The sequence below is a fragment of the Pleuronectes platessa genome, chromosome 6 (assembly GCF_947347685.1).
Source record: "Pleuronectes platessa chromosome 6, fPlePla1.1, whole genome shotgun sequence".
Lineage (NCBI taxonomy): Eukaryota > Metazoa > Chordata > Actinopteri > Pleuronectiformes > Pleuronectidae > Pleuronectes > Pleuronectes platessa.
The window spans coordinates 10,330,213-10,343,712 of NC_070631.1; the positions used below are offsets into that span (position 1 = coordinate 10,330,213).

Below are 13,500 nucleotides of genomic sequence, written 5' to 3' on the forward strand. Positions count from 1 at the left end.
TGTAGATTGTGTTAGTTTCATTGCAGAATATTGTAGGACCTTTCCTTCTTCTTTGTTTAGATCTGTACAAACAGCACAACACAATCTACTTCAACATTTGACCTTCAGGCAACTTCTTGTAGCTGGGGCCCTAAGTCAGTCCCACTATTACCCTTCTTCCTTTTCACTACCGGTGCTTCTGAACCAAAGCAGCACATGTGGTCAGTACTTAAATTTGTCTTTAAAATGCCTGGACCGATACCAAAAACATAAAGAAAACCAAAGAATCACGTTACACGGTTCCACAGAACAAAAGCAGTAGAAAATTTAATTCAGTTTTACAGCATAATTATACAATCATAACAAGCTCCATGATCAGTCTTCACAGGATTAATCCAGCATTTAATATAAAAAGCACATTCACACGAAACACAATGTATGCACACATTCTAGCTACAATCTCAAATAATAGCATGGACAAAACGATAGCATAATTCTTTTTAAAACACTCTGTACATAGTTTCTTTCTCCAATGACAATTCATAATCTGGGACAAAGAAACCGATATCAAATGATTCACAGCGAAAAACACAATTTACAGTACAGTACAGTACACAACTGCAGTTGAGCCTATTTAGACTTCCTTCGTTTGGCTTGGGTGGGGCTCGCTCCAGTTTCTGTTAAAAAGTCACAGACAAGTGAATTAGAAGAAAGGTAGTGATGTTATGTGTACAGCTCAGGTGCAGTGAGACACTTTTTAAAATATGCTCCTGTGTTTACCTTTTACCGCAGCGCTTGTGCCAGGCCTGGCCGATCTCTTCCTAATGCCACTGTCTGCCACCGGCTCCTCCTCCACCTCCTTCTCTGCCCGGGAGCTGCGTCTGCTCGGTCCCTTGGGTTTCTCCACGGCAGCTCTGGGAGGACAGGACAGAAATACGAAAAGGGAGAAAGGAAAGGACAACACAAGGGGTGTGTTATTAAACACAGTGGGCGGGGAGTTAACTCTGCTCTACTCAGAGAAAGATATAATACCACACAGGACTGCTGTTTTTCCTCGTCTACCACAGATACTGTCCGTCTTCATCCCGACAGCATCCACTACGTCGACATGATCACTGCTTGTGTCTTTGCAGCACAAACATGTTAAAATACATACCTTGGGACTAAGTTGATGGGCGTCTTTCTTTTCTTTGCCCATCTGTGATAGAAGTGGAAAAACAGCGGTAAACTATAGACTGTGCTGAACAAACATGGCTTCACTTCCCCACCATATTATGACAATCCCCAGGAAAAGAGATAGCGCCATAAAAGGTCAGGAGGAGTAGTATGATTTCCTTTGTGATTTGCTGTTCTCAGTTTCTAACTCCAGACATGCATTAGTATTTTCATATTGTTGCATGCTATTCATACATACCAAGTGCTGAGGCCACGTGGCTCATTGTTTTCGCCATGTACCCCCTTGGACAACCAAATGAACTGCCTGAGTCTCAGTCGATGTGTCTAAGCATTTCTCCATCAAGAGCAAGGGTTTTAAGACTAGGCCGACTTTTCAGAGATCAACAGTTAGGGACACCTTAATAAACCCCGGCACACATTAAGCATTTAACATCTCAGTTGATTATCTAATAACACAGTAATTTAAAGAAAAAATATTTGATAAGGAATCTTACCCTTGCTCAGAACCTGTCGAGACCTCTTCACCTGAACAGGGCAAAAAACCCAATTAATTTGTATGCGCTTTCCCTCCAATAGACTCATTAGATCATTCGGAAAAAACGTTTATATTTAAGAAGATAAGCATTTTCATAAACAGCTAAAACAAAAAGACGGAACTTACTCGTCTTCTCACTGGCAACAGGTTCCTGGGACTGTGGGACCTCTTGTTGAACAGGTGCTGGGAAACAGGTGGAGATAGTTCAACTCATACATGAATATACAAAAATATTTTAGTAATAAACATGTATCCCTGGTTACTCAATTAAATCCGTATATTAAGCAGCTATGTAAATGTATTGTGGGAGTTGAGCCCCAACGGTCTTTTGGCTAAGCCCACTAATTGCCAATGTTTTGCACATTTGGACTGTTATCTTATTTAAAACAGTAATTTATACCCAAGAAAGCTTGAGAAATAAGGCTGCATGATGATTTAAGTTGTACTAAAAATAGACTATGACATGTAAAAACAAACCCTTACCAAAGTGGTGACAAACGATATATGTAGTCATCAGCTTGACCTGACCCAGGATCAAAGCCAGAAAATGGTCCTAATCCTGTTTGCTCGCTACATACATGATTTTTTTTTAGCTCGTGACTGTGTGTTTACCTGGAGTGGTCTGAGTGGTTTCATTAGGTGTGGCCACTGGCGGTGTGGCAGGCTCCATGGCTGGGGGGTCAGACTGAACTGGTGTTACTGCACTGGGGTTAGCAGCTGGAGAGGTTGTGGTGGGAGTAACCTCCTGAACAGGCCCAGGTGCAGTAACAATTGGAACAATGGACGGCATGGGACTTTCCACAGAAGCAACCGTAGACAGCAAGGTAGTAGAAGCAACGTCTGTGGTAGAACCAACTACAGTGACAACAGGAGCTTGAGAAGTTACAGTCTGTGCTGGGCCTGGCACTGGAGCTGCTGCAGGAACTGGGGCCTGGGTAACAATCTGAGTTGTAACCGCCAGCTGATCAGAAGCTGGGATTGGAGAAGATAGTACAGGTGGTGCAATGTTGTCTGACGCAGCAGGAATGGGATGGGAAGTTGGTGCTTCAATCTGAATGGCAGGACTAGCAGTTGGATGACAGACCGGTGGTGGCACAGCCACTGTGGGCCCGTGCGCTGGCATTTCCGTAGGATTCTGATGCGAGTCAGCTGCACCAGAAACAGCTGCAGCAGCGTGTCCAGGTTTACTTTTGACTTGGGCAGTGGGAGACGGAGGCATGGGGCTTTTTCGAACAGTGTTCAGAGCCCCAGGACTCGAGCAGGGAGGTGGAGATGCCACGGGGGGCTGCAAGGGAGATGATGCTGATGAGGTTGGATGTGGAGATGGCTGCTGGACTGGGGGACTAGACTTCTGAGCAGAACCTGTCTCACATACATTTTCGATTTTTAGAGCACTAGGGTTAATTTGTTGAGGTGCTGTGAGAGGACCAACTTGAGCGGACGAGGGCGTACAATTGGCAATTTGGACCTGTCCCACAGCACTTTTTGTAAGCTGAGAGCTAGTCATGTTAGCCACTGAGGACTGAGTGGAGGTTGGGGCAGGAGAAAGTTTGATATTTGCATTGGAAACTTGGATAGGCCCCACCATGGTCACTGCCTGTGAAACCACTGTGGTATTTGGAGCCCCAGACGCACCCGGGACTTGAAAAATTGGGTTAATAAATACAGGGGTGGTGGTGATGAACTGAGGAGGTCGAGGGATAGGGGTCTGCTGCCTGATGTCTTGAGGTCTAATATTATTGTTAGGTACAGCAACCATGGTAGACACCATAGACGTGGGGGCCTGCGGAGTGGGGGCAGAGGTGATGGGGTTAGAGGTGACAAACACAGTGATCTGGCTGGAGGAAATGGTGCTGGGAGAGGCAGGAATCTGAATGACTGAGTGAACAGTTGTCACAGGTTTAGGATTTGGGATTGGTTTTAGAGCCGAATTGGCTGGGTTGAGAGCAGAGCTCGAGATAGAACTGGCATTAATAGCTGAGGCAGAATTGCTCTGGCCTGAAGTGACTGGGTTGGGGCTTACAATTGGGGTGGTATTAGTGTTAGTACTGAGGGTTTTGCAAAGAGTAGCTGTTGGGTTTACATTCGGACTGGGATTCACCCCATGACTTATGATGGGGTTTTGATGAAGGGTGGGGGTAGTATTGGAGTTCCCAACAGTGCTAGGGTGCGAGCTGGGAATTGAAGCAGGCTGCAAACTAGGACTACTGGTAGGGATTGGAACAGCAGGTCTGGGTTTGGTTTCCGATTCATTTATAGTTGCAGTAGTAGTAACAGAGGCTGACGCATCTGTACTCTGGGAATTACCCTGGAGTGGTTTGTCAGGATCCAAAGCAGACTTGGGACTGTCCTTTGCCGGGACATCCCTAACAGTATTATTCTGTATAGGGCGAGGAGGCATGTTTGGGATACCTGTGTTATCTAGTAACTGGTTGAGGGAGGTTGGAGCTGCCCTGAGAGCAGGTGAGCCCTCAGAATCCTGCACAAGGGCCGTGAGGGTTTGCCTTTCAACTTTGCCAGCTTGCAGTTCCATGTCAGGTTTTGGATTCTGAGGCACAGGGAAACGAGGACTTGCCATTTTGGGGGCTGACAACTCTCTCAAAGGATGTGCCTGGGGTTGAGGCTGAGGCACCTTTCTCTGCTCTGCTGTCATCATTCCCTTGCTTTCTCTAACTCCCTCAGAAGGGTTACCTTGAATCCCATGGAAGGGGCTCTGAGTCTGTTGTGCCTCCATAGCCCCACTAACTTGAGAAGGCATAGATACTGGACTAGGGGGTACCAAGGTAGGGCTCAGCATCATGGTTTGCCCCTGAGGGCTGACCAACTGCTGCTGCTGGGGAGGGCATGTGATTGTCATATTTTTCGCCTTTTGTCTTCCTGGACTTGGGGTAGCAGACTTGCGGCTAGAGGCTGGACTTGATCGTCGACTATTACTAGGACTTGCCCTCTTACCCTGCCCTCCAGACTGTTTTTCCTGTTTGGTACCTGCACCCAGGGCTCCAGTGCCAGTAGAGAAAGTCTGTTGATTGTTGTTACTGTTATTTCCACCCGTACTGCCATTACTGTTGTTGCCTGATAGAGTTAAGCTAGGAGGGGCCTGACCAATGGCTTTCAGGGTGGTTGGGTTAAGACCTTGCTGATCAAATCCTCTGTTTAGGTTGGGCTGCCTTGGCGGTAAAGGAATGTTGATTTTGGGAGGAAAAAGCCCTGCAATTGAGGCATTTAGCCTCTCAGGTGAAAGGTTTATTTCAGAGGGCTCAGTACTGGGTGGACGATTAGTTGGAGTAAGTGGATGGTGGTATGGTCTGGGGCTAGCTCTGTTGGGGGTTTTAGGCCTGGAGCTTTGGGAGGTTGTGGGGACATTAGGGAAATGAAGTCCAGGCATGGGCCCTCCTTGTTGAGGTTGAGTGGGTAACTGCTGTTGGGGACTGGCTACAGTATGTGGGGGCATTGGAGATGGACCGGGGCCTTGCTTCATCATGTGAGTGTTAGGGCCTTGGTTAACCATCATCTGTTGTGTCCCATTTCCAGACTGCACCCCCATCTCTTGGCCACCAGGCCTGTCCTGCTTAGGATGAGCCCCTGCCGAGACCTCTTCAGATCCAGTGCCTTGGGTACCCTGCCCTACGTCAGGATGAGACATTCTTCGTGCAGTGCCTGCAAGCTAGAAAGAAGAAAAAAGTAAATGGTAACATTTAAATTACGAAGGTGTAAATGCCAATATTATAATTTCCATATACCACAACACGTGGCCCTTACCTGTGGGTTCACCATTAGGGGCATCCCTCTTGCTTTGTCGGGTGACTGTGGTACCCCTCCATGTCCTTGAAGACTGATCATTACAGGCATGTTACCTTGCTGTGAGACAGGAAGCCTTTGCACCTCAGATGGATTGCCCATGCCCCGCGGAGGGAGCTGTCCTCCTGGTGGGATTGACATGCGATTTTTTGCCTGCTCCTGCTGCATCTTCATCATCATCATCATCTGCTGCTGCTGCTAAAATGAAGCAAAAGAATAATTGTTAAGCGATAAAGCATTATCCATTGTGTTGATACCATTGTCATTAATGTACCTAATACTAATAATACCTGCTGTTGAAGGTGTGGCTGTTGTGTTTGCTGCTGCTGCTGCGGCTGCTGCTGCTGCTGCTGCGGCTGCTGCGGCTGCTGCTGCTGCTGCAGCTGATGAGGGTGCATCTGGGGCTGGCCTTGACCTGAATTCTGCGGCCCAGTCATCCCCTGCTGCCCTTGAGCATTCTGGAGACCCTGCATCTGCATCTGTTGCATCTTCTGCTGTTGCTGCATCTGCTGCTGCTGCTGCTGTAGTTGTTGCTGCTGTAGTTGTTGCTGCTGTTGTTGTTGTTGCATTTGTTGCTGCTGCTGCATTTGCTGCTGCTGTATCTGCTGCTGCTGCATGTGCTGTATTTGTTGTTGTTGTTGCTGCTGCTGTTGTTGCTGCTGCTGCTGTTGTTGTTGTTGTTGTTGTTGTTGTTGCTGCTGCATAAACTGCATGGGCACCTGCTGCAATACTCTCTGTTCTCCAGGCTGGCCAGGAAAGCCTAAAGATACAGCATACATTTAAAAATACAATTACAGATACTGAAAAGTAAAGAATACTGGACAGTAGGGATGTCACAAGAATACTTCGATACCGAAATTCCAAAAAAACGCCACGGTACTTTTTAACAGTACTTTTTATCCCTACTGCAAAGCTGCTGAAATGTAGGAAACAGTGAGGGAAAACAATGACAATGATTGCAGACATTTATTAATTAAATGTCAGTTACCGGCAGGCCTGTTAGCAAAATCAGGGAGTTTTGGGCCAGAGTTGTCTAAGCCCAAATTCTGTTCTCCACCCAGATTTGGCAATTCTGAATCCTCAATGCCAGCATTCACATCAAGACCACTAGGAAAGAGAGAAAATAGATGAAATTGAGTCACATATTCAATGTAACAGTGATACAATTAGCTAAACTGCAATAAATACAATTAGCTAAACTGCAATAAATACAATAATAAAATAATTACCCAGGTCCCTCTACTTGCTGTTGTCCATCTCCCTCTTTGGGCTTCTTCTTTCGTGCAGGCTTCTTTTTCTTGGGTTTGGCTTGATTACCTCCTCCTGCTCCTTGTTTGCCTCCTGGTCCAAACTGACTGGCTGAGATATCACTCTGCAGTAGGTTGACCAGCAGTGGACTGGTCAGTGTAACATCTTTACTCACAGGAAACCCACCTTGCTGTCCACAGGCTGCTACCATTGGCATCTGGCCTGGAAACTGGGAGTTAAAGTTCATACCATGACCTGCAAAGTGACCATTTCCCATCTGCATGTGCTGAGGACCCCCCATCATGCCTTGTTGCTGCTGTGCCTGCATATCAGGAACCATTTGTTGGATCCCTAAGTCCCCTGTACCATTATTGGGATCTCCCAGAGGATGTGGATGCTGTTGAACAGCCTGTTGTTGTTGTTGTTGCTGCTGCTGCTGCTGCTGCTGTTGTTGTTGTTGTTGCTGTTGTTGCAACAAGACCTGCTGCTGCTGCTGTTTCTGCTGCTGCTGTAACTGCTGCTGTTGCAACTGTTGTTGGATAAGAGGGTGACCAGCAGGAAGCCTCATCTGTTGCCCATGCATGCCCATAGCTTGATTAGGATTTCCAGGAATAGGGACCTGTTGGGGCTGTTGCTGATTCATTTGCTGGTGTTGTTGTTGCTGCTGAAGCTGTTGCAACTGATGCTGTTGCTGCTGTTGTAACTGCTGTTGTTGGAGTTGGGCCATTTGCTGCTGCTGTTGTGGAGTCATCTGCTGAGGGCCAACCTGGCCCTGGAACTGAACCATGTTACCTGGAACGTTTGGGGAAGGGCCACGCATCATCTGGCCAGCCATGACCCCAGGTGGCATCTTGCCTCCAAATGCCTGCTTGTTGCCTTGCATCTGGTTGGCAACCATTTGTTCCATCATTGAGTTTTGTTGCTGCTGTTGTTGCTGCTGCTGCTGTTGCTGCAGGAGCATGGCCTGGTGCCCTTGGCCTCCAACCATCTGACCTTGCCCATGCATCACCCCCTGGCCTTGTTGAGGGATCATCTGCTTGGGTGGGGTCATTCCTCCTCTCTGCCCTTGATTGATGGGCCTTGAGAGGACAGTCTGACCTCCACCCTGGCCTTGAACCATCTGGCTGGGGGAGGAGGACACGGGCTGGGCCTGATGCTGGAGGCCCATCATCTGGGTCTGGAGGCCAGGCTGTTGCTGGCCCATACTAGGCCCAGCAGTTGTACAAGGGGGCGGACCTGCCATACTACTTTGTGCACCCATGACATTGGGTTGGACGTGGACTGGACCTTGCATTGAGTTTTGGGTCGAAGGTTGAGCTCCTGGTGTAAAAAATAATGTAAATGGGTTTTCACAACAACAGAAATAAGCAATTATGAGTTTTATTAACTTGATGTTAAGCCACGACATGTCAGTTCTAGCTCTCATTCTTGCAAGTAATGTAATGTAAGAACTGTGCTATCCTGCTATATTTCTGTTATGGATGTTGAACTGACAATGTCCAAGTGGGACAAATGCATTACCACTTAAGGCAAAAACAATAAGCGTTACTCAACAGTATGGGAAATAAAACGATTATTAAAATTTGCCATAGAACCACAGTGATGTTTTTTCTCAAAGTACTCCATCTTGATGAGTATTATAGTGAATGAGCAACCAGAGAACCAATTTAAGTTATGGAATAACCACATTTAAATAATATTTGCCAAAATGTCTGTGACTGAGTAACAGCATCCTTGGAAATATTGATATGACATTTAAAAAAATACATTACTGGCCTTATCATTTTAATTTACCAACTCAGACTAACTTATCAACTCAGACAAAACTGTTTTTTTTTTTTCTCCTAAAAAAAACCATATACAACTGCTGTGTTGTAGACGTTTTACCTGGGTGAGACATGCCTTGGTTGCTCTGTAGCTGCTGAGGGGCTCCTCCACCAGGCGTTCCTGGAGCGCTGACACTCACCTGTCCTTGGACAAAGTTTTGGGCTGGAAAGCCCATGGGACGCTTTGGCATGCCTATGATCAGCAATGATTGTTATTTTTTAAATGATAAAGCAAAATGTCCAAATCTTTAAACATAAGTTACCACATTTAATGTGCACTAACCTGGGTGAACTAAGGCCCCAGGCTGACCATGCTGGGGCATTCCCATGAATCCTTGTTGCATGTTACCCTGTTGGCCAAGCGCTGCTCTTCCTGGTGAACCAATACCCTGAGGAAAACCCTGGGGAGTTGTAGGTCTCTGAGCCATCATGGGAGGAGTCCCAGGTGAACCCTGTTGAAAAGGAGACGAGGAGGAACCAGGGGACTTGGCGGTGAGGTTGCCCTGTGGTCCAGAAGCTGGTGGAAGGGGTGGAGGGGGTCTAGGCTGCCCTACAACACCACCAGGGCCAACCTGTAGGCCTTTAGGCTGAGGGGCTGCAAACTGGCCCATTCCTGGCTGCTGTTGTTGCTGTAATTGACCCTGTCCCATGGTATTGAATACCTGCCCAGCCTGTTGGCTGCCAAATGGATAAGGGGGCGGAGGGTGGCTGGGAGTCTGCACTGTAGCAAGGGAAGGTGGCCGTTGTAACATTTGTGCTTGGGGTGGGGGCTTTCTCCAGGCAGGGCCTGGGCCTTGAGAGCCTTGAGGCTGGAGAACCCCAGCGGGCAACTGGTTCCAGCCAGGAGGTACGGCCATCTGGCCTGATGGGTTGAATGGAGGTCTGGGTCCAAGCTGGGAGAGCTGAGCTTGCTGCTGGGCCTGTTGCTGTTGGTGATGCTGTTGTTGTAGCTGTTGCAATGCAGCAGGGTTAAGTGGTCTTCCTACCTGCAGAGTCTGCATGTGATGGGCAGCCTGAGGAAGCATGGGGCCTGGACCATGGGGACCAACTTGTTGGTGCTGAAGCTGCTGTTGCTGCTGAACTGGCATACCAGGCATCATCGGGTCCATTACGTCTGTGAGAGAGGAAGCAGAAGATTTTCCATAACTATACTGCCAAAGCTATAACATAACTCATGGTGTGATCTTAAATATTTGATGAAGAAGAAAAAAAGACCTGAACCTGTCTGTGAAGATGGTCTTGGACCACGAGGGTGCATCTGTCCACTGCTGCCAGGTAGCATGGCCTGACCTGCCATGCCAGGACCAGGGGGAACCATCTGTGGATTAGCCATCCTGACTACTCCTTAAGGAAATACGAGCATATTATTTATTACTGGCAAGCGTGACTTAACACAAATAGTCAATGACTAATCTTTTTTGTATTATTGTTGCATGTCTTTATGGATGCAACAATAACAATAATAATTTCTGCATAAAACCTAATGTACCAATATCGAAACAGATAATCACTTTTTCTGTCGACAATTAGAGCCATTTCAGCCTAGTTTACTGACCCAAGTGTAATCAATTCATTAAACTAATACCTGGACCAGGCTGACCCGGAAAGGCGACATCCATTCTTATCTGGCCAGGTGCTCCAATTGGTCCATTCACTCTCACTTCTTGTCCTCGATTTGGTCCCATAGCCACATTGATGGCCCCTTCCCCTAAACATCAAAAGAAGTCAAATCAATGTCTCACATTTACTAAAGGAGGTCCAGTTTGTATCCTGTATTTTGGAGTGCTGCAACTGAAAACAAAAACATTGTCGAGTGCATTCCAATTGACGTCTCATGAAGTTTGAAGGCTGTGCTGTTACCTTCTATCTGCACAGAGAGAATCCCCAATTCTCTGAGCTGCAGCTGGTTGTTCTGGGCCAAAAGTCTAAGTCGCTCAGCAGCATCCCGAGGAATGTTGAAGGTAACCCGCACACTGTTCCACGGCTCCACATGCTGGGGTTTCAGCCTGTCAGAGGCTTCAGGATGGACAACAAATGGATGCAAGTTTATTTTACAGTGTAAACAAGATTTTAAAAAATCTGGACAACACCTCTCTGATCGAAAAATAAAATATTATTCAGACTTAAAATTAAAACAAATCTCTACAATTTTATTAAAATTTGCTTTAAATTAAAAAATAACAGATGGAAGTATTTATTCTATTCACTTTGAATTGCAGACATGATAATACTTTAACAGTGTCCTCTTTAATTGATTACTGTTGAAAACCTATTTTCATCAGCTGAGATTCAATGTTGTACAAAATAAAACATGGAAAAGGTCAAAGGCATCAGTTGACAACATTATTAGTGTTTTCAATAAGCTCCTGTAATCTTACTTTCAACATTAAAAAGTGCTTTAAAAATATATGAACTAACCCATGTCAAGCATGTTAGGGATCCCGCTGAGGACAGTGTCAAGTTTCTCTGTAAAATCCTCATCCTCCATATTCCCTTGAAAGGCAACGAAAACTGTAAAATCGTCTGCCACCCCGCTGGGTTCTTCCATGCCATCTTGCGTGTTGTCTTGCTCCTCTTCTGTTACTGGGCTTCCATGGCAACTGTATGCATCCTCTCCAGCATCATCCCCAACACCAGAGTCCCTGTCTGAATCATTATCCGCTTCCAGGCACTCTGTCCGCTGGGACAGCTCAGGTGGGGTGTGTCCATGTGCCATCCTCCCCTCTTACTAGGAGTGGCGTTTGAACCGTGTTATGCTGAAATTAAACACGACAGAGATGATGACTTTTATCTAATAAACCACTACAGCGCTGCCACACACTGTTTTTCATAGTCAAGAGGCAGCTGAGATGTCAGAGTGAAGAGAAAACATCCTGTACTTGAAACCATATAATTAGTATATAAAATGCTGGATAGAGAAGTCGCTGTTTGTTGCAAGCTCCACGTGAGACAAGGTAGAACATCTTTATTTTTGAAAGCCCACGATAAGACTGCACTTACTTGTGCTGAACAACTATAAAACCAGGGTGTTTGTGTTTGGACAAACACAGGGTCTACAGTGCGCCCATGAGGCCAGACACCTGTGAGTAGTCTTTGATTCAGAATTCCTAAAAACATTATTACCATCATAACATATTGGTATATTTCTGAGTATTGTTAAAATTAGATAATTTCTCACATTTAGTGATGCACAAACTTCTATCCATGCTTTTGTCTCCAGCGGTCTTGATTACTGTAACTCACTATTAGCAGGACTGCCCCAGAAATCTATCAAGTGTCTCCCACTTGTTCAAAATACAAAACCTCGACAGTATGAACACATCAGCCCCGTTGCAGTGGCTGCTTATCACGCTGAGAATTGATATCCAAATGTTATTGCTGGTGTTTAAATGTCTAGGCGGGACTGCCTCCTCTTATATCACTGACCTTCTAATCCTGTGAACACCTGCTCCTAATCTCAGGTCTCCAGCTCGACTTTTGGTTCCCAGGACAAAGCGTGAAACTGAGGATGGTAGAGTTTTGTCTGAAGGGCTACACCATTCTGGAATCACCTTCCACTGGGAATCAGACAATCTACCTCGTTGTTCTATTTTAAAATCTCGTTTAAAGGCTCATTTCATCCGGATTTCTTACGTCTTTGTGTATGTCACTTTTACTGTTTCCATGTTTGTGAACAGATTTAGGTTAATAAAAGTTTTATTTATTTATCATCGAGTAAATAAGATGACGTTAAAGCCAACAACACACCTGCACGTCAGTGACATCACTATGACCTGTGATGCTAAACCTGGACGAGCAGACGTGTCAAATCTTTAGCAAAAAGCCCTGTTGGTGGTGGAGATGCTCAAACCATAGCGTGATAAGACTTTAATAACTGATAAACTTCATTTAAACGTTTTCATAAACAGTGAGCAGCTTAGTGGATGTGGTCGGCCCGGCAGTGGCAGGGGCCTTAGCACAATCTCAAGCTAATAGCGATCAGACATCTGCAGACAGAACAAGAACACCCCGCATCTCACGTCAGTGTGAACTTTCATAAAGTACATGCACGTCACTAACAACTCGATTTCAAACGCGTTTAACCAGACGCCGCATTGTCAAAGAGGCTCAAATTAAAAAACCGAGACGGTTCCTGCTGGTTATCTCCTCAAGCTACCGTTAGCAACGGCTAGCTGCGTTAGCTAGCCGAGAGGCGCTGCACATCATTTATCTTGACTGCCCGGGGACCGCAGCTTGTTAGCTTCGCCGCTTGTTCGCTCCCACACGCTCATTGTCACATGCAGTTACACACGCACTAGGAAAGCAAGAGCCTTACCACATATATTCATCGGAACACGAGTCAAACCAGTCGACATCTGCTAGCAAGATTAGCTAACAAAACATGAATCACATACAAGGCTGAAGCGAAACGACGTCAACCCGGCTAAAGGGGAAATACTGTTTCCGGTGGCGCTTTCCAAAATAAAACTCCAATTAAGTATCAATGTCAGAAAAATAAGGAAGAAATAAATGAAGTTATTCTTCTTACAGACTTACAGACTTACAGACAAACTCAATTGGTTTATTTTGTCATATCATCATACGCATTAAAGGTCCAGTGTGTAAGATTTAGGTGAAAGGGATTTATTGGCAGAAATGTTGTATAAGATAACCCTAGTGATGTTTTCACTAGTTTATAATCATCTAATTTGTGCACATCTTCACCCTAGAATGAGCCTTTTATATTTAAATTCCAAACTTAACTCCTTATGAGTTTTTATGACAACTGAAGGCTACCACATGTTCTTTCATATTTGGACGGGAGGGTGAGGTGAGGAGTTTTCGGCTGCAAAATGCTACTTCACCTCTAGATGTCACTAAATCCTACACACTGGACCTTTAAGCTGAAAGACAGTTGTCTGCAATCCTTTGGCTATTTTATTCTTGGATCAAAGCAAG

General features: G+C 45.8%; 1 protein-coding gene across 3 annotated transcripts; it reads right to left on the minus strand.

The window, feature by feature from the left end:
- Positions 1-279: 279 nt before the first annotated feature.
- ncoa6 (nuclear receptor coactivator 6) lies at positions 280-13,011 on the minus strand. Of its 3 annotated transcripts, none has more exons than XM_053424345.1 (17): positions 12,878-13,011; positions 10,981-11,318; positions 10,423-10,578; positions 10,148-10,270; positions 9,784-9,903; positions 8,846-9,676; positions 8,624-8,755; positions 6,718-8,056; positions 6,477-6,595; positions 5,779-6,248; positions 5,450-5,686; positions 2,303-5,354; positions 1,817-1,873; positions 1,650-1,680; positions 1,136-1,177; positions 760-893; positions 280-656 (listed from the first exon to the last, which is right to left on the minus strand). In XM_053424345.1, the coding sequence occupies exons 2-17, from the start codon at positions 11,276-11,278 to the stop codon at positions 610-612; spliced, it is 7,188 nt and encodes a 2,395-aa protein (XP_053280320.1). In that variant the 5' UTR covers positions 11,279-11,318; positions 12,878-13,011; the 3' UTR covers positions 280-609. The 3 variants fall into 3 exon arrangements, with proteins under 3 accessions (XP_053280320.1, XP_053280319.1, XP_053280321.1); XM_053424344.1 differs by having other exon boundaries at positions 9,784-9,906; XM_053424346.1 differs by lacking the exon at positions 1,136-1,177 and having other exon boundaries at positions 9,784-9,906.
- Between the last annotated feature and the right edge of the window lie 489 nt (positions 13,012-13,500).